The sequence below is a fragment of the Gracilinanus agilis genome, chromosome 6 (assembly GCF_016433145.1).
Source record: "Gracilinanus agilis isolate LMUSP501 chromosome 6, AgileGrace, whole genome shotgun sequence".
Classification (NCBI taxonomy): domain Eukaryota; kingdom Metazoa; phylum Chordata; class Mammalia; order Didelphimorphia; family Didelphidae; genus Gracilinanus; species Gracilinanus agilis.
In genome coordinates this window covers 134,559,647-134,580,279 of record NC_058135.1, presented here as the reverse complement: position 1 = coordinate 134,580,279, position 20,633 = coordinate 134,559,647, and the positions used below count along the sequence as shown (strand labels likewise).

At 33.7% G+C, this 20,633-nt stretch overlaps 1 protein-coding gene across 1 annotated transcript in view; it reads left to right on the top strand.

Moving 5' to 3' along the window:
• NAA15 (N-alpha-acetyltransferase 15, NatA auxiliary subunit) overlaps positions 1-20,633 on the top strand; it is a 70,210-nt gene that overhangs the window by 20,708 nt on the left and 28,869 nt on the right. The window contains exons 4-10 of the mRNA XM_044681708.1: positions 4,711-4,815; positions 5,648-5,805; positions 7,328-7,462; positions 8,004-8,157; positions 14,560-14,679; positions 14,941-15,036; positions 18,302-18,408. Of these exons, the coding sequence (XP_044537643.1) occupies positions 4,711-4,815; positions 5,648-5,805; positions 7,328-7,462; positions 8,004-8,157; positions 14,560-14,679; positions 14,941-15,036; positions 18,302-18,408 (875 nt within the window). The remainder of the gene's footprint in view (positions 1-4,710; positions 4,816-5,647; positions 5,806-7,327; positions 7,463-8,003; positions 8,158-14,559; positions 14,680-14,940; positions 15,037-18,301; positions 18,409-20,633) is intronic.

Here is a 20,633-nt window from a genome sequence, read left to right as displayed (position 1 = left end):
TGCCATTAATATAATAGTTAAAATTTCTTTATTTCATCATCTCATCATTTTGAAATTTGTTTTCCAACACATATTACATAAATGTATAGCAGCACATAATCATTTTTTATACATATGTGAGAATTCCCATATGAATGGATGGACACTTTGAAGATATAGACATGTGGATCTACTGATCAGACTAAAAAAATTCATTAAGATTAACTCTAAAGTTTTATACTTGGACTCAAAAAATTAACTTCACATTATAAAATGGTAAGAGACGTGATCTGAAAATAATCTAGGATTTTGAGTGGACTGCAAGTTTAGTATGAGTCAGCAGTGTGATATAACAGCCAAAAAGCTAATGCAATCTTGGACCTGCAGTAAGAGAAGCATAGCTTCCAAGAATAAAAATATGAACATCTATTCTCTGCCCTCATCCAACTTCTACAAGAGTATTGTTTTCAGTTTGGGGCACCACAATTAAGGACATTGGTAAGTTGAAGAGCATAAGATGAGGGCAACCTAGGATACTAAAAGGTCTGTGTCATACGGTGATCATGTAATGAAACTGGGACATCCTGATAAATGTGTTTAAGTATTTGAAAGTCCTATGGAGGAGATATTAGACTTATTCTCTTTATCCCCAGAGGGTGGAACAAATATCTGTGGTTGTGTGTTTTATGTTCAGTTCAAGGAAAAACTTGTTAACAGTTAGAGCTATCTAGAGAGAAGTGGATTAGGCTGCTTCAGGAAATGATGAGTTCTCCATTGGTCAGAGGCTAAACGACTATTTATATCCGTAGTGCCTAAAAGGGTACTTTATAGATGCTTTTTAATAAATATTTGTTGAATCGATTTGAATTCAAGTAAGATTGAACTAAAAGATATCTTAGGAGGGACAGCTGGATGGCTCAGTGGATTGAGAGTCAGGCCTAGAGACCTAGAGACCTCCTAGAGGGAGGTCCTAGGTTTGAATCTGGCCTCAGACACTTCCTAGCTGTGTGACCCTGGGCAAGTCACTTAACCCCCATTGCCTAGCCCTGTAACAAATAAAATTAATATAGTAGGATATATATAAAAGATATTATGGTTTAAAATTTTTTTTAAAAAAAATATCTTAGGACCTCTTTCTTTACACTCTTAAATTTTTTTAGAATACTACCTCCCCCCTGCACGCCTCCCCAAAGAAAAACACAAAAACCCTAGAGCAGTAATGGTGAATTTTCTCTTCAGTGATGCCAGGCCCTGCCCCACCCCCCCAGAGCAAGTACCATGCCCCCACTCCCACCCTTCACCACAGACTCAATAGGCTGCCATCTATGCTGTGCCCTCATACAGCATGTGACATCCCCCACCCCCAGAACCTTGCCCCAGAGAGGACAAGGAGGAAGCACTCCCATCCGCCTGCTGGACAGAGGGGTAGGTGAAGTGAGGAATGTCCTCAGGGCCGTGGAGAGGGGGAGGGGAGGAGAGGGAAACAGCTCCACCTTGAGTCCCTCTGCCTTTCTAGTAATGAATTTTGGCCAGCTACTGTAGGTGTGCCCTTTTTGGCATGTGTGTCATAGGTTCACCATCACTGCCCTAGACTTTTTATGTGTGTTACAGCAACATTTATTGTATTAGAAATTGAAATGTGGACTCCGTCTTGGAACCCCCAGGGATCTCTGGATCACATACTTCATTAGGATATTAACATAATACTGGCTGTGGAGCTAAATTTTGTTTTAATATAGGCTGATCCTAGACACTTTTCAGAAATTAAGTTACTGACATATCATAGGGTCTCATTATAAAGAAATTTCATGCATATAGTGGTTTTGTGACAGACCCCAATTGTAGTGCTACAAGATTTACGTGTTCTTATATCAGTAAATAATATCATATGACAGTTAATAAATGCTTGTTGACTATGTAGGTCCAAGATGTCAAATTTTCAGATACAAGTGCCCACCACCCTTAACCAAATTAAAATGTAATTGGGAAATGTATTTAAAAAATACAAAACAACATAATTTTTTGTTTTCTTAATTAGTGACATAGCCTACTTCTGTTGATTCTATCCCATAGCAGGAGGCATGTGGTGCTATTTAAAGAGAACTTGATCTATAGTCAGAGATCCTGGGTTGAAATCCTTCCTCTGAATCATTCTACCTATTTTCCTATGTATGAGCCAGTTAACTTCCTTAGAACTGTTTTCTTCTCTATAAAATGAAAAGATTGGATTAGATGGCCCAGATGATTAGTAGCTCTATATTGATGATTCTGTTACCACACATTTATTTTATTCTATTTCTACATAATGAAAATCATATTGATTACTTTCCTCTGTATTTAGATTTTCTTCGTGCACCTGATATTTCCCTGTCTCCTGAACTCAAATCTTAAAATTTTAGCCTTTTGCCATTTGTACTTTATACACAGGATGTACCAGAAGTCTTAAGTCTCTAAAGCTTAAAACTGCACTAAGACTTTCAAGATAGCTTGTACTCAAGTCTAATGTTCAAGTAGATCTGTGAGTTCCTCCAGGGATGCAGATCACAGCTCCTCCAAGCCCTTCTTTCCATGTCCTCCTGTAAGTTCATCACAGGAGGTGAAAGCATTCTTAGCTTTCTTCAGATGTCAAGGTACCAGTGGATCGCTCTGGATGTCCTATTTTCATTGCTTGCCCATGACAGCTTGTCTTTTCTTCCTATTGTAGATTAATTGATGGTATATTTTAGTCCTATTCTTATTTTAAGTTCTTTGTTGGTTATATGTTGCTGCCTGCTCAAACTCATACACATCTCCCATTGACTTTTGAGTAGCATTAATTATTAAATCTTTGGAGAATGTTGTATTGCATGTCTGAATGTCATATAGCAGTGGTGATATAATGCCAGCATTTATTTTTTGATTTATTATTATTTTCAAGTAGTCATACCTTCTGAAATTTTTATTTTTAAAATTTTATTTTTAAGTATTTTTCCATGGTTACATGATTTATGTTCTCTCCCTCCTCTTCTCTTCTGCCTCCCAGAGCTGACAAGCAATTCCACTGAGTTATACATGTATTATCACTCAGTACCTATTTCCATATTAGTTTTGTAATAAAGTAATCTTTTACAACCAAAACCCCAAATCATATACCCATATAAACAAGCGATAAATCATATTCTTCTGTGTTGCTACTCCCACAGTTCTTTCTCCAGATGTGGAAAGCATTCTTTCCCATATTTCCCTTGGGATTGTCCTGGATCATTGTATTGCAATTTATAGCAAAGTCTATTACATTTGATCATCCCATAATGTTTAAGTTATTGTGTACAGTGTTCTCCTCGTTCTGCTCATTTCACTTCACATCAGTTCATGGAGGTCTTCCCAGTTTTTATAGAAATCAAGCAATTCATCATTTCCTTAGCACAATAATATTCCATCACCATCACATAACAATTGTTCAGCTATTCCCCAATTGAGTGATACCCTCCTCGTTTTCCAATTTTGCCACCACAAAGAACATGGCTGTAGAAATTGCTGTGCAGACATTTTTTTTAATCCCTTAGGGGTACAAACCCAGTAATGGTATTGCTTTATCAAAGCACATGCATTCTTTTGAAGCCCTTTGGGCATAACTCCAAATTCCCTTCCAGAATGGTTGGATCGATTCACAACTCCACCAGGAATGCATAAGTGTCCCAATTTTGCCACATCACTTCCAACATTTATTATTTTCCTTTACTGACATATTGGTCAATCTGCTAGGTGTGCAGTGGTAATAATGCCAGTATTTAAAAGATGGACATTTGTTTCCATGGGAAAATTGAAGTCATTAAGAAAGCTTTGTAATTTTCCCAAATCAAGCCATCTCATCCTCCTTCTGTTCAGTTCTAAGCCTAACTTATATGGACAAGTTCTATAAATTTCCATCCAAAATAATTCATAATTTGGACAATACTTTTTTTTATCCACTTAGTCTTATGTGTATGGACAGTTAAGCCAAACTTTTTTTAGTGGTTTTAGATTTCTGGTTCAGAAGTGTTTGTTTCAAGGTTTTCATGCAATGAACACATTGTTATCTGTGAACAGAAGCATTTGAAGGATCTCACCATCCAAAAAGAAAACTCTTTTCAGCTTGAATTCTGCAGTAGATATCTTTCTCCCACTATAATAATCATGCAACTTTTTATTGCTCAATTTTGTTGTTCTCCTGTTTATGATCAGAGGATTCTTGATTAGGCTTATTTCTATCATGTATTTCAAAGAATCTCAAATGATTTGGGTGAGAGTTTTTAAGTCTCTTCCTGTACTAAATCAAATATTTATCTTTTTCATAACCAAAAAACAGCTTAATGGAATCCTATACTATCTAAAATTTTCAGCCAATTGTGAAATGGTAATGATATGGTTGTTGACCTATTGTTAAATATTACTTGTGTAAAAACCTGTTTGTTCCCTACTAATAACTCCATTAAGGGGACCCTTGATTAACATATAGATGATTCAATAAAAAGTTTCTGTAAATGGGAGAGTAGATGTATTGTTTGTTAATTGCTAATATTTTCTTGGTCACCTTTTTGGGGGAGGTATTAATATGGTTTGATTCCTGTTCCTTCCTCCTGCAATTTTGATATCTTCCCCACCTTTTTACTCATTGCCTATCATTCTCTATGTGTTCTCACAATTGTCTTTTGGCTCTGTTGGTTTCTTTTTTTTTTTTTTTTCAATCCTTATTTGATCTTCTTTCTTTAGAAACTCTGGCCATGAAGGGACTAACATTGAACTGCTTGGGAAAGAAAGAAGAGGCATATGAACTGGTTCGTAGAGGCTTAAGAAACGATTTGAAAAGCCATGTGTGTATCCTTTTTAAGATGGACTTTAATAAGAAAATGGTCAGGAGTAATAGTTCCTCTGTCTCCATTTTTGCTCTATAAAAGTGAAAAAATTTATAGGTATATATACTTTTTTGGCATCCTATATAGTAGATATAGAAGTTCTTTACATTCAACCAAAGATGTCATCATATTGATTATTATGCTTATTTATGATCAGTAGGTAGAATTTTGATATTTAGATAGTAGATAGAAAAAATACTAACTGTAAACGAATGAGGAAAGAAATGAAAATGTCTTTATATTTCTACTAGTCAATCTTTGATGCTATGGGATGCACACAAGAAATAAAACATTGTTTTTAAATAAGTATTAAGTAGATTTTACTTTGTAATTAACTTAGTTGAATTGACTTATTATTGCCTTGTTAGGATTTTTCTTACCATTTCAGACACAGCAGTTTGACTAATGAATTCATACAGCATATTGTAGTTAAAAGATTGACTTAAAGTAAGATAATAGCAAGATTTTAATCCTTCCTCAGACACTTAAGGTCACTTGTGTGACCATGAGAAAGTCACTTAAAATATTACTTAGCCTCAGTTTATCTGTAAAATGAGGACAGTGATATCTATACTACTTGCTTCACAGGCTATTATGAGGATTAACATATCATAGAATATGTAAAGCTCTTTATAAACCTTAAAACACTATATAAATGTTAGCTGTGCTAGTATTTTTGTAAGATCATATTATAGATGATTCACTCTAGTTCATATAATATCTTGAAAAGTACAGTTTTATAATGTCTCCTTTTCACTTTTAAGTTCTGTAGTGGCCTTAACTAGCTCCTTTAGGTTGGCATGTTTATGGTCTTCTGCAAAGGTCAGACAAGAAGTATGATGAAGCTATCAAGTGTTATAGAAATGCACTAAAATGGGATAAAGACAATCTTCAGATCTTAAGGGACCTCTCTTTATTACAGATTCAGATGAGGGACCTTGAGGGTTATAGGGTAAGTGTATAATAAAGTAAGTATGTATATGCATTTATAACGGCAAAATGATGCTACCCTCATTGTAATTAGTTCTATTATTTATTTTCTTCGGAATAGAATTTTGAAATCTTTTTATTTTGATCTTTTTCCTCTATCGGCTATATTTATCTGACTAGAATAACTTTTAATTAAAGGCAAATTGTAGATTACTTCAGAAGGCTGTACTTCATCAGTTACATAAAAATGGACTATTTAGGAGGCAACTGGGTAGTGTAGTGGATTGAGAGTCAGGGTTCAAATGTGGCCTCAAACACTTCCTAGCTGTGTGACTCTGGGCAAGTCACTTAACCCCCATTGGCTAGTCCAGTGATGGCAAACCTATGACATGCATGTCAGCACTAACACGTGTGGCCATTTTTTATGACACGCAGCCTCATACATAGAAGTATGGGGCCGCATGCCGAGGATGAAACGTTTGCTGTAGTGTAGTACAGACACTGTGCATTATAGATGACGATTCTACCTATATCAATTTACCTATTTTGGTTTATTAAATACAGTTATATATTACAATTATACATTTTTGTTATTTTAAACTATAAATATTGCAAAATTATGATTTTTTTTTTCTCGAAGTGACACACCATCCGAGTTATGCTTGTTTTTTTTGGCAAATTTCGACATACCCAAGCTCAAAAGGTATCCCATCACTGGTCTAGCCCTTACCGCTCCTCTGCCTTAGAACCAATACCCAGTATTGATTCTAAGATGGAAGGTAAGGTTTAAAAAAAAAAAAAAAAGACTATTTATGGTCTCAAAGTACCAAGTTGATGTTGCTTTTTGTTGACAGCATATAGACATTGTATTTATTTCCTACACTTTTTGTAGCTTTAAAATTCTTTACCCTCACAAATTGATCTTAGTGATTCAGGTCTCAGATGTAAAATTTTTGTACATTCTTTGACAAAATTTCAGTACCCTAGTTTTTGATAAGTTTGCTTTTACATTAAATTGAGATCTGTACAGTAATTATTCTCTTCTAATTTATGTTAGGTTCATTTCTTCAGTGTTTAAATAAACTATCCATTTGCTGTGAACCTTCAGAAAGTTTTTTCAAAACTAGTTTCTTGTTTCTTGTATGTATTTCCATTGCACTGACTTTGACCATCTTACCTCTTTATTCAGAAAGATTGGATGTAGGAATCAAGATTGAATATTCTGTCACATGTAAAACTATATATTTCATATTTTGAATTATTTATATTCTAGTGAGAATCTTTAATTTTTTTTTTTTAATGCAGAGAAGCCTGTGCAGTTTGTGTGTTTTATGTAGTTCTTAAATGTTTCTTTTCCCATAGCTCTCATACAGACAAAAAACCTTGCTTTTTCTGTTACTGGATACTGTTTTACTCCTTACTCCTTTATGCATCCCCTTCCACCCCCAAGTATTTGCCACAAACTCAACAAATTGTAGCCTATATATGGTACTTTTAAGTATCAAAATAACAACAGAAGAAATATTGATAAAACTGTTTTTCAGGAAACGAGGTATCAGTTACTTCAACTTCGACCTGCACAGAGAGCCTCATGGATTGGCTATGCTATTGCATACCATTTATTAGAAGATTATGAAATGGCAGCAAAGATTTTAGAAGAATTTAGGAAAACACAGCAGGTAATTATTAGGGATAAAAATTTACAAGCCTCACATTAAGGTTTTGTTATTGTTTAAAATTTTATCAAGTTAATGTACTATACAGATTTAACTACTTGAAGAATTGGGTTCTTCAAGTAGTTCTATCTGGATGCCTTACTGTGGCATGAAGGTGACCCCAAACTATTGAAGGCTGTGTTAACATAGAGTACAGCTTCACCCTGTTGAATCCAAGCTGAAAAAGCTTTTGACTATGGACCTGTGATGGTATCTGTTGCCCGATGACCTGGTTAGTTAAATTTGGAGAGGCTTGATGCCAGCTTGACTGTTGGGTGATAATTTTTGGTCACATCACCTCTTAAAAACTATTATAGAGGAGCTTTTGAATGTTTGCAACTGTGTTGGTAAGTGGAATTATTCTTAACGATGAAATTATAGATTCTTGAAGTATAAAAATACAATTTATTAATAAAAACCTCATCCTCTTATTTTTCTATATATCTTGTAAATGTAGAGCTTTCTGGTGTAAAAATAATAAAATATTAATATTCCTATTCTTCAGACATCTCCTGATAAAGTGGATTATGAATATAGTGAGCTTCTTTTATATCAAAATCAAGTCCTGAGAGAAGCAGGGCTCTATAGAGAAGCATTGGAACACCTTGGAACCTATGAAAAGCAGATATGTGATAAACTTGCTGTTGAAGAAACCAAAGGTAATCTTTTTCAAAATGTTATTTCCATTAGCATTTAATTGTGTCTAGAAGAGACCAAAAACAATTTTATACAAGCTATATACAATTTATTTAGTTGGTTTTTTAATATTAGGAAGATTAATGTTCTGGATTTTGGAAGTAGTTTATTAATAAAATTACTTAAATTTTCCATCCACTTTTTATACATTGCACCACCAAAATATTGTGAGAATTTTATAAATGGCTATTTTAAAAATGGATTTATTCTGAACTTAAAACACCAAATAAAATTGATATTTCCATATACATATTTAACAGAGGATTTTACATGAAACTGTAGGTCTTATTACAGTATCTTTAATAAGTTCAGTCTCTATCTTTCAGAGCTCTCGTGTTTTCTTTGATTTCCGTTCTCTTTGCTGCATATTTTAAAAATGGCGCCTTAGTGATATGCTTTTCTTTTTCTTTATTTCTTCTGTAATTTCTTTCTCTTTCTCACACTACTCCCTTCCCTGTTTGGGAGAAAAAAAGAAAGAAAAACAAAGATCCATGTAATTAATACGTATAGTTGGGCAAAAATAACTCCCACATTGGCTGTGTCTGAAACTATGTCTTATTCTGAATCCCAAGTCCATCACCTCTCAGAACCAGACAGTTACAAGTGAATTCTTTTTAACAATGAAAGAAGAATTCAGTATTATATGAATTGTTCACAGAAATCTGGATCTATCAGATTTTATGATACCAACATAGTCTTGATATCTAAACCAGAAAAGTTAAAATAAATGAATATACAGGAAGAAAACTATTCCTAATATCTATTGCTACAGATATTAAAAAAATTTTTTTTAAAGAGGCTTTGTCAATATATTGCCAAGATTACACATTATAAATTGGTCGAATTTATACCATGTAGGAGTATGGGGTTGATTTAATATATTAAGAAAGCTCTAGGTAAAATTGACCAAATTAATAATAGAATAAACAAACACAGTCATAATTATGTCAGTATACCCAGAAAAAGCTTTTGACAACATCCATTTCTATAATAGACACTACTACTATTTATCAAGCGGGAAATGAGATTTATTTTTATTTTTTTGTTGTTGTTATAAATTTTAATTAGTTCTTTACATATCTTAGAAATATAACCTTTATCAGAGAAACTTGATGCCAAAAAATCCCCCCCCCCCCAGTTAGTAGTTCCTCTTATTATGCAATGAATTTTTTCCTTTTTTTTTAGTTTATTATTATTTTTATTTAGAATATTTTCCCATGGTTACATGGTTATATGGTTCTTTCCCTCTCCCCAAAACTCTCCCCTCCTCCCCATAGCTAACACGCAATTCCACTAATTTTACAGGTATCATTGATCAAGACCTATTTCCATATTATTGATTGTTGCACTAGGGTGATTGTTTAGCATCTACATCCCCAATAATATCTCCATCAACCCATGTGTTCAAGCAGTTGTTTTTCTTCTTGTCTTCATTCCTTTTCTTTCTTTCTTTCTTTTTTTTTTTTGTTTGTTTGCAGTGAATTTTTTTCCCAATTTTATATAGCCAAAATGTTCTATATTATCTTCTGTGATCTGATCTTTTGTTTGGTCACAAACTCTTCCTCCATCCATAGATCTGAGGGATAATTTTTTTCCTTGTTCATCTAATTTGTTATGTATCTAATTATTGGTCATATATCTCGCTGGAACTTGTCTTTATAAATGGTGTGAAACCTTGATCTAAACCTAATTTCTGCCAGGCTGCTTTTCAATTTTCTCAGTAGTTCTTGTCAGATAGTGGGTTTTTACCCAAAGAGTTGGGGATCTTTGGGTTTATTGAAATCTAGCCCACTAAATTCATTTACTTCAATATAGCCTTCTCTATTTTTAAGCAGCAACTGGTTCTGATTACTGCTTGTCGTTATTTTAGTGGGACCTGAGGAAGAAAAGCAGGGAGAAATAATTGCTTAATAATTTAAAAGAGTAATTTAAAATAGTCAGTTTTGGAAATAACCATTTGAAGTTTATTTTTATTCTAAACTTAAAAACTAAATAAAATAGACATTTCTATAATCACTTAAGACAAAGAGATTTGTATATGAACTGCAGATCACTCTTATGAACAGCTTGCTTTTCTTTTTAAGTATGCATAATCAATTTATCCTGTAGCTTTTAAAGTTGTCATACTTTACTGTGTTGTTTTCTGGCCTTTCTTCTGATTGCTTTTCTGCATCAAAAAAAAAAAATGTCTCAGACCTTCCTCTCTCACTCTCCACTTGAGAAAAGAAAAAGTCCTTATAACAGTTATTCTAGTCAAGCAAAACCAATTCCTATATTGGCTAGTTCTAAAAATGTATGTCTTATTCTATATCTCATTTATGACCTCTCTCTTAGGACCAGATAGAGTAACAGATGAATTCTATTGAATAATAATTCCAATATTATATAGAAATATGCCCTCCCACCCCCATTTAAATAAATGGGTTGATTAATAAAGTGGCTCACTAATCACTAGTTTTATTCTTTGAGTTGTTTTAAGAGAAAGCACTATGGGGGCTTGGTGCTTTTATAGTTGATACTAATCAAGTGCCTCTTAAATAGATGATTAGGGTACTCACTGGAAAGGCCAGAGGTAAAAAGCACAGGTTCCCCCTCTCCAAGTCAGTGTATTCCATACAAAGATTGGCTTCAGCTACCAGACTCCTCATCTCAGACTATTGGATGGGAGATGGGACATTTGACTCTAAGCTGGTGAACATTCAGCCAGTGGCTTTACTTCTCTGAGCACCACTTTGCTAAACTGTAAAATAAAGGCTAATAATCATTCTAGTCTATCCCAAGGCTGTTAGTGAAGATTAAATGAGGTAATGTTTGTGAAATATTTCTAATATGAAAATGTTATTAAAATGGTGTGATATTGTTGTTAGTAATTGTATTAATTATTCTCTGATTAAATCCTTAAATGGCCTTGATTAATCCATGTGTTATTATTTCTTAAACACTTCAAGTGAAGTGTAATACAAATGTAGTCTTATTTTTCATTTTACAAATATTAATACTTTACACATCCTAATGAAGAAAATTACAAGGGCTCTAAGTTCCCATTCTTCTTTAATATAATAGAGGACTGTTAGTAGAATTAAGAGCTATTATACATGTAAGTGAGAAGGTAGAATATATGGAGAAAGATATGCCAATAAGAGTTTAATTAAAAGGCCAATGGTTAAAGGTGGGTGATTTAGTCTTTTAAGCAAGTTATCTTGCCTCTTTTTCCCTCCGTTTTCTCTTTATAAAATTAGAAGATTGGATTTTATAACCACTGAGATGCTCTCTAGCCTTGCTCTAAATTCCTGTGATGTCCTACACCTCCCAATCCCATTACATGATGAATTTCCAAGAGATTCTTTACCACTACCACCCTTTTTTGTTTGTTTAGAAGATTCTGAGCATCAGAAATAATGAGAAAGCCTTAATGATCACCTAGTCCATTGTTTTTCCATTTGTGAGCCAAAGTCCCTTGGGCCAGAGAAAGGGGAACTGTGAATCTATTTGTACAATAGACATGATCATTTTGATTTTTGGCTCTGACAGAATGTGCAGACTGGGTTGACGTAACAACATGAAAACAAATATAAAGTCTTACATGTGGGTTAAAAAACATCAACAAATTCAGGGATGATGGGAGGTGTTGTGTCCCACAAGCTCAATATAAGTCAACAGTATGATGTGGTAGCTGTTGTGTGACAAATCTAATGCAAATTTCTTATGGAATTTCTCTTCCTCCACCTTATAGAAAGCCAGGCAGATAGCAAAGAGTATTCTGGGCTACAATAAGTGGTCTAATTTCCAGGATTGGCGAGATGAGAGTTCCATTGAACTCCACTTTTGTTCAATTTACCTCTGAAGCATCATGTTCAGTTGTAGCTGCTACATTGTTATGAAAGATATAAAAACACATACACGCTTTTGGGAAAATTGTTAATGAATAAGTTTTTACATCAAAGTACTGCAATAATTAAAAATTATGTGTTCATGGAGAGGCTTCCAATAACAGTCATAGGAACTAGAATTTATGCTCCTCTAAATGGGCTTTTCAGGATACAAAAGAAACAGATGGATGAAGGACAGGCACGGGGAAGGAAAGACGAGGAAGAGACAATTCATTGTATGTATAGCATTTGACTAAAAAAGAGAGAGCTATGCAGTTATTATAAAAGACATTCTTTTCCAGAAGACAAGTTTCCCAATACATTTGTATATTGATATGTAACTACAGTAAATGTGAATTTGAGAAAAATAGCCAAATAGACAATTTGAAAAAGTCCTTGGAGCACAATAGGGCATTTGAAGTGAGGTGGTGCAATAGAAGATGCAAATGTTTTTGTTGATATGTTTTGTTTTTAAATTGCCAAAATTTCTTCTAGAATCTCCTCTTCCCCCTCCCAGAAAGTCAGGCAAACAGCAAAAAATATTTTCCTTTTTCCTTCCCTCCCTCTCCCTCCTTTCCTGATTTGCCTAAGGCCATATAGTTAGGAAGTATCTAAGGCCAGATTGAACCCAGGTCCTCCTAACTTCAGACCTGGCACTTTATCTACTGTGCTACCTAGCTGTCCCTCTCCTTCCTCCTTTCTTCCCTCCCTCTCAGAGGTTTTGTTCTGCTTTACTTAGGTTTAGAGTAATAGGTAGAATTTGCAAAGAGACAAATTTAGGTATGAAGTGTAAGGAAAAACTCATACTCAGGTTGGGAACTACTCATCTAGTCCAAATCTCTCCTTTTACAATTGAAGAAAAAGACACAGCTCTCTGGGGTCAATCAAGAGATCTGTCTAAGGTCATTGAGAAAAGAACAGAGATTCAAATACAAGTTGTCTCATCCTTAGGTGGACTACTATTGTAGCTAGGTGGCTAAATGATAGAGTGCTGGGCCTACAGTTACAAGGCCTGAGTTCAGATATAACCTCAGACATTTACTGCAAGTCACTTAACCTTTTTCTGACTCAGTTTCCTCAATTGTAGGATATGAGTAATAACAGGCACTATTTTCTACAGCAAGCCTTAATTAAGTGCCTTAGCACTCTCCATAGCCAGCTTAAGATGTTAGTAAGAAATGTAAGAATAGTTGGGCTTAGGGGAGAGACGGACCACAGGGCAGGAGCCTTGCTCATTGTAGGCACTTAAATATTTGTGTAGTTGAAAGAAATATGAAGGAAAAGTGGAATAGTTAAAGTAGCCCTGGATGATTTCTACCCACTCAGGCAAGGAAAGATAAAGATTACTATTTACTGTGTGTTGTTTTTTTTTTGTTTTGTTTTGTTTTTTTGCTGTGATTTTAGTTAAGTCACTTAAATCTTTCTATGCTTTAGTTTTCTTATTTCTAAAGAATATAGTGAGATTTCTTGCTTAAAACAACCCACTTGTTTCCTTAAACTACTGTAGGAACTAAAAGTTTAGTTGGACAGAAATAAATGCATGGTAAATGATTATGTGTTTCATCCATTAAGCTTTAATATTTTCAAAACAAAACAAAACCAAAATGCTGACAGAGATGAATAACTTTGGGTTAGGTAGGTCAGATCAGGTTGCAGGCTGCTAGAATAGAATATTGGGCTTGGAGTCAGGAAAATCTGAGTTCAGATTCGGTCTAAGATACTCACTAGCTGTGTGACTCTTAGGAAGTCAGTTAATTTTTGTTTGCTTTAATCCATATGAGATGGGATTAGCAAATCATTCTAATAACTTTGCTGAGAAAATGCTGTACAGGGTCACACAATGAAATGACCCAACAATAACAGATAGGTCAGGGAGACTCGTTGCTGAATGAAGCTGAATTTGGGGTCAGAAATGGAAGGAATAGTTAAATGTGCATTAGCAGAAAATAGATGGAAAGACATTACAGTTGGTGGTGGGGGACACAATCAGAAGCACACTGAGTAAAATGTGAAAGTAGAATCTCATTGTTAAAGTGGAATTTCTTTGATTAGACATGAAATTATTGGGAGTCTAAAGGACCAATTAATGGAGGGCCTTGATTTGAGAGTTTACAATTACTGTCTATTTCATGATAGGTAACTGCTTTAGGACCTTGAACAGCAAGTGACATGATGAAAATGATATTTGACCTGACAGCTATGTCTAGGCACACTGAAGCTAGGATATATTGAACTCAGGGAGGTAAACAATTTTATAAGCTATTTACTATTAAAAATAATTTGGCATAATTTAATTGTGGAAAGCATCTAATTTGTTTTGAAGGGCGCTAAGGAACATTTTGTCTTACACAGCTATAAAATCATAGACCATAAAATTGTGTCAGTGACTGATATATTACAATTGAAATTGTTATCCAATTTTAAAAGAATATTTAAGGAAAAGTTTAACTGAAAGGGAAGCTGCTGATTCACACATTGAATTAATATGACTTTCAGGGGAACTTCTATTACAACTATGCCGATTGGAAGAAGCTACTGATGTATATAGAGGTTTACAAGAGAGAAATCCTGAAAATTGGGCATACTACAAAGGCTTGGAAAAGTCACTCAAGCCAGGTAAAATTTTAATACTTTTATAGTTCTCAGTAGATTGAAAGTTGTCTTGGCTAAATATATATTTTATTAACTTAACTGAAAAATGATGTCTATTGCAGAAATCCTTTCATAATGTGTACAAATTTCCAACAAGGATTGTCGTATTGCTTATAAATGTTGCAATTTAGTTTGATATATATTGGGAGCATTTATGTTTTTTCACTGGGAATAATATACAAATGTATATTTTTTATTTGCAAAAATCTTTTTCCCCCCCTTTAGTCAATATGTTAGAGCGCCTAAAAATTTACGAGGAAGCCTGGACTAAGTATCCTAGGGGATTAGTACCAAGAAGGCTGCCACTCAACTTTTTATCTGGTAAGAGATAATTTTTGCAAGATAATAAAAATGTTTTTGTGCTTGTTACATTATTTACCTCTTTTTTTTTTTTTAGCTTTGCAAGTATACGAAAGTTACTTTAATAGAAGTATAATTTCATTTGTTTGGGTACCCTTTTTACTTATAGACATTGTAGGCCTGTAGTACATTGAGCAGGTTTCCCTCCAGAAAGCATCTATCCATGTGCTAGAATTGGACACAGCTGAATGACTGAAAAACATGTTATTTCTCTTATTTCCCCACCTTACAAATCCTTGACGGGTGACAGCATATATGCCATCAATGGCATTCGGATGCTTCTGTCTGTTTATAGCTACTATTCCATTTTTCATTTATTTTTAGATTACCTAGAATTCTGATTTTTCTGGAGTCATGGGAATCTATTTGCAGCTGTATAGAATTATAAGGAGAATATTGGTGTTAAAGAGATGGACTTTCTGGGTCAGTAAAGAGTTTTGGATCATTGAAAACACTACATAATTTTCCATATATGGTCTTTTCTCCTTGCCTTCTTTAGCTACATTTGTCCTAGATGCAAGTGCTTATGCACGCAGCCACACATTCATTTGATCGGCTGCTTGTCATGATTTGAATTTTCAATTATTTTTTGTAATTTGGCTAATCATCTTTCTTTAAAATTTGATTTTTTATTATTCATTAAAATCAACAAACACAAGTATTTTAATATATTAAAGAACTGAAAGAGGGATGTATATGAAACTTATTAAACGTAATAATAACAAAACTTCCTTGTTTGTTTGAATTTCCTTCTACTTTATTTGGTATATTTTAAAATGTTTATTAAGGCTTCTTCCTCCTCCCTTCTTTTCTTCCTACTTGCTTACTTTCTTTTCTACCATTATTGTTCCTTTCACATTCCACCTACTTTTCTCTTTTGCTTTTTTATGAATCTCACATGTAGAAAGGACTTCAGAAGGAACCTGAACCTCTTCAAGAATCACTTGTATACAGTAACTGATAATTTAGCCTTTGCTTATTTCTTATATTTGTCATTTCTTAGGGTGTAAGTAACATACCGTTTCAATCATATACCATAATTTCCTTTGTTATTAGAACGAGAGCTTGAACTAAGGCAGAGGCTAAGATAGTAACTATGGACTATCCTTGAGAAATATGGTACTGAGATTGGTGAAACTTGAGCACTGATTGGATAGTGGGGGTTGAAGGAAATGGAAGAGTCAGTGATAACTCCAAGATTGCAGTCTTGGGTGGGCAGTCATATTAGCAAAAATAGGGAGGTTTGAGGACAAACTTCTTGCATGCTCATTGTGTTAGGTTTTATTTGCCTATTCAAGTGGAGATGTCTCACTGACTGCAGGTCTTATCGTACTGGAAGTTCAGGTGAAAGATTAGGGCTAGATATATGAATTTTGGAATAGTTTGCTTACAGATGATCTTTGAAGCCAGAAAAGCTGAAGAGATCAAAGGAGAGATTAAGAGTATTGATAATACCATACTTAGTCCATAGGAGCAGGAGACTGAAAAGGAAAGACCAGAAAGTTAGTGGTAGAACTAAGAGTTGTGTTTTAAAGGCCAAAGAAGGAGAAAATGTACAAAAAGGGGTTAGAAAAAGTGGTAGAGTTAGAAACCAGATTGTATGGTTTCCATAGGAAGTCTTTCCCAGATTTACCCAGTTCTTTGACTTCCAGAGGAAATTACTTCATAGTTAAATAAGTACCTATTTACTTCTATTTATTTTTCCTTCCTTAGGGGACTGTAAGTTCCTTTAGGGCAGAGACTGTTGCTTTTTTTTCTCTTTATATCACCATTATCAGAGTATAGATGACTTTATAAATGTGTGTTGAAATTAATTATATTGATTTGTATGCTACCTCCATATTTACATATCCTAACTTTGTGGTGTAGGAGGTAGCTTGTTTGAGGAGAGCTATCAAAGTGAAAGTCACATTTGACTGCCAAACAAGCCAAAAGCTATTTTAAATATCAATAGTTTTAGTACATTCTTTATATTCATTTACATCTCAGTTGTGTGATGGTAAAAGTGTGGTCTCTTAATCTTGTATACAACAGAATTGTAAAAACTGATATCCATGGCTTTAACTTTGTCATGAGAAATACAAGGTATAACAAGATTATTTAGAAAAGATTTATATGAAGTGTTATTACAGTGAGGATAGTAGAAAACACACAGACTATAAGCACATAGATGGAAAATAGAAGTGAGCAAAGGAAATAAGTTTCTACTTTTATGTAAAATTTGTAATATTTTAAAATTTGTTTATAAATGAGTCAGATTTTATGGTTTAGGAGAGATGATCTTGATTGTCTTTTCCCTCATAAAATCTGAGATATTTTTTACAATAGGCACTCAACACATGCTTGTTTAATTTGAGACATTTTACAGATTAATCCCCGCAATATGGTCCATCCCAAGTATTCTTCAGAATTTGATCATTCTTAACTTTTATTTCTATTTTCTCATCTAGCACATTATATGGAAGTAATAGAGTCCAAATGTGATTGATTCCTCTTTTTTCACCAGTGAATGTAGGTTATTTTTTAAATGCCTTCATTTTGTTGCATTTTCTTTTTTGTTCTTCTAGTTCTTATCAATATACTTTCTTGGGATGAATGTGCCTTATTTAGTGTCAAGTCAAACTCTTTAGTGGTGTTGATGGTTTTTTTCGGATTTCTTTTTGGAGGTGATGCTGTTCACAACACCTCATATCTTTCATTTTTGCAAATGATCTTATAAGCTCATGTTTGAGCTATTCTTTTTAACAAAAAGATATTGTTCAGTGATGGAGGTCTTTTTAGAAGTTTTTGACTTCATTGTCTGGTTACTGTTGGCACTGATTAAATTGTGGCTATCTTCTGTTCATTTCCCAATTTTGGAGTTAATAGCTTATTTTACTAGATTTGATTCATAGAGAGATCTCACATACTCTCATCTTTATCTTCTAAGTGGTATTTATTGGGACTTTTCTTTATCATTTCATTGGCCTAATTGGTTCCAGATAAAAGTCAGTTTTAAAGAATCAATTGTGTTGAGTGCAGTCACTTTGTTAATTTTTATACTAAGTTCATTTCTTTATGATATATTTTAGTCCTCATCACATCCATCACCTTCTGGCACTTAAGCCTTTTTTCCTATGTGTAACTTTTCATTTAAGCCTTACAAAATTGTCAGAAGCTAATTGTATACATTTCTAAAGTGATGGCTTGGTAGGAAAAACTTAATGGTATTTTTTTACTTCCTAAGGTGAGAAGTTTAAGGAATGTTTGGATAAGTTCCTAAGGATGAATTTCAGTAAAGGTTGCCCACCAGTTTTCAATACTTTGAGATCATTATACAAAGATAAAGACAAGGTAAGACAAAAGAATGTTATAAAATGCTCACGGAAAATTTTATATGCATTAAAAATACAGATAACCCACTTTTTCTTTTGAGTATCATTTCTTTTAAGTTACTGCTATAGTTAAATTTTAATTTCCCATGTCCTCATCAAATGTATTATGAGAGTAGCCTTGACCTTCAGTTTGGCTTTTCTTATTTCCCTTTTGTAGACTGAGAAAGTCTAGATAATATACTTTGATTTCATACCCTCAGAGTAGTCAGCCAATTGCTTGTATAAAAAGTCAGGTAGTAATTTCTGAATAATTTCCCAAATATTGTTTTTAGTAAATTGGCTGAAATAAAAGTCAGTGCTATTTCTTGTACCCTGTCTGGTAGGTCAAGAGAATACATTCCCTTCAGTATACCTTCATGTCAGCAATGCACCTGACGAAGTCTCCCAAGATTTGTGAATAAAATGGAGAGATGTGGGTTGGATGATAGTATAATTAGGTGGGTTTGGATTTGTTTGACTTATTAGATCTGAAAAATGTCAATTAATAATTTTTCAATTGGAGGGATGTCTTTTGTCAGTTTGTATATTCTTTGCTTTTGACTCAGTATTAGTCACCACTTCATTTATTTGGATGAAAGAAAACTGGTGTATTTAATAATAATCATGGTAATGTCACAAAACTGGTAGGGTTGCCTACTACCATGATTTAGACTCCGGATCTGAAAGATCTCTAATAGTGGACCAAATCTACTAAGATGAATTTTTTTTTACTAAGATGAATTTTAATAGAGATCAAGAAATTGGGAAATAAGTAACTGACTTGGGATGTAGGTATTTAGAAAACTTTCATATGAAAAGAACCCAGGGCTTTTAGAAGATTTCAAGCTCATTTTGATATCAGCCATCACTATGCTATGTGAAAATCTTAACAACGAATTCATTCATAAACTATGTTAATACATGTGTGTTATGCAAAGTAAGCAAAGATATTAATTCCTCTGTACTTTGCCCTAATCAACATTTGAACATTTGTATACAGTTCTGGGTACAACATTTTAGGAAGATCTTTGATAATTTTAAGTGCAACCTGAGGAAGGTCACTAAAATGGTGAGGGAACTGGAGTCCATTCCATTCAAAGATTGGTTGATATAATGGAGGATAATTAGCATAGATTGAAGGGAAAAGCTTGTATGAAACATGATATCATCTTCAGTTATTTGAAGGGCTATCAAGTGGAAGAGGACTGATAATTGTCCTGCTTGTGCCCAAGAGGGTATAACTTAAAATACCAATAAGTCTGTTAGAAAGAGAATCATTATAACTTTAAATAAACTGGGATATTGATTTGAGTAGTGAGTTCACTTTCACTAGATGCATCCCAAGCAGAGGGTAACTGGATTACTGTTTTTTAGGAATGTCTTAGATGAGATTATTGATTTGGGCAGTGGTTGGAATAGATGACCTTGAAGGTTCCTTTTAACTAGGATTCTAAAAGAAATTCAGGGGAATTAGAGGTTCAATTTGTTTCACTGTTGACTTTCATTCTTTTAATTAAAAAGAGTAAATTTTTGTTAATTGAGAATGTTTATTTTTCTAGTATCTCAGTGTTGAATAGTCTTTCATAATAAAAGATTAAAAATGATTGTTTTGAGATCATCAAAGATAGAAGAGAAACAAATCTAAATTAAGTTCTTAGTTTAATCATATTTTTTGCTCTTCTTTTTCTCTTGGTATTTGATCTATGTTTTATGTTCAGATGCCATTGTTATAAATGGGAAAGTCATGTTTTCTTTATTACCTATACAGGGGCAGGGTGTGTGTCGGTGTCTTTGTGTACATATTATTAATATTCCAATGCTTCCTTTTTGCCAGTATAGTTGTTAGTGATTGTATTATAAATGCACAGAAAATTTCTTCCTTTACCATTGCCTTTGAGATTCTTAAAAGCATTTTTGACTACTAATTGAGATTTCCATAATTCCAAACCATAAATATTCTAGAAAATCATTTACACTTAGCTTGGCATGTAATATGAAACTCAGCCCTTCTGTGCCTTTTTTGATATCCTCTAAATAAGTGGCTGGCCCCCTTTTCCCTCTTAGCTCAGTAAATCTATCATCATCTTGGTATTTTGTCTGGATAAAGGAAGGAAGGAAGGAAGGAAGGTTTTAGATAGGTCCAGGAAGCAAATATCAAGCATTGATTATATTAAAATAATATAAAACTTAGAATTAACACTGAAA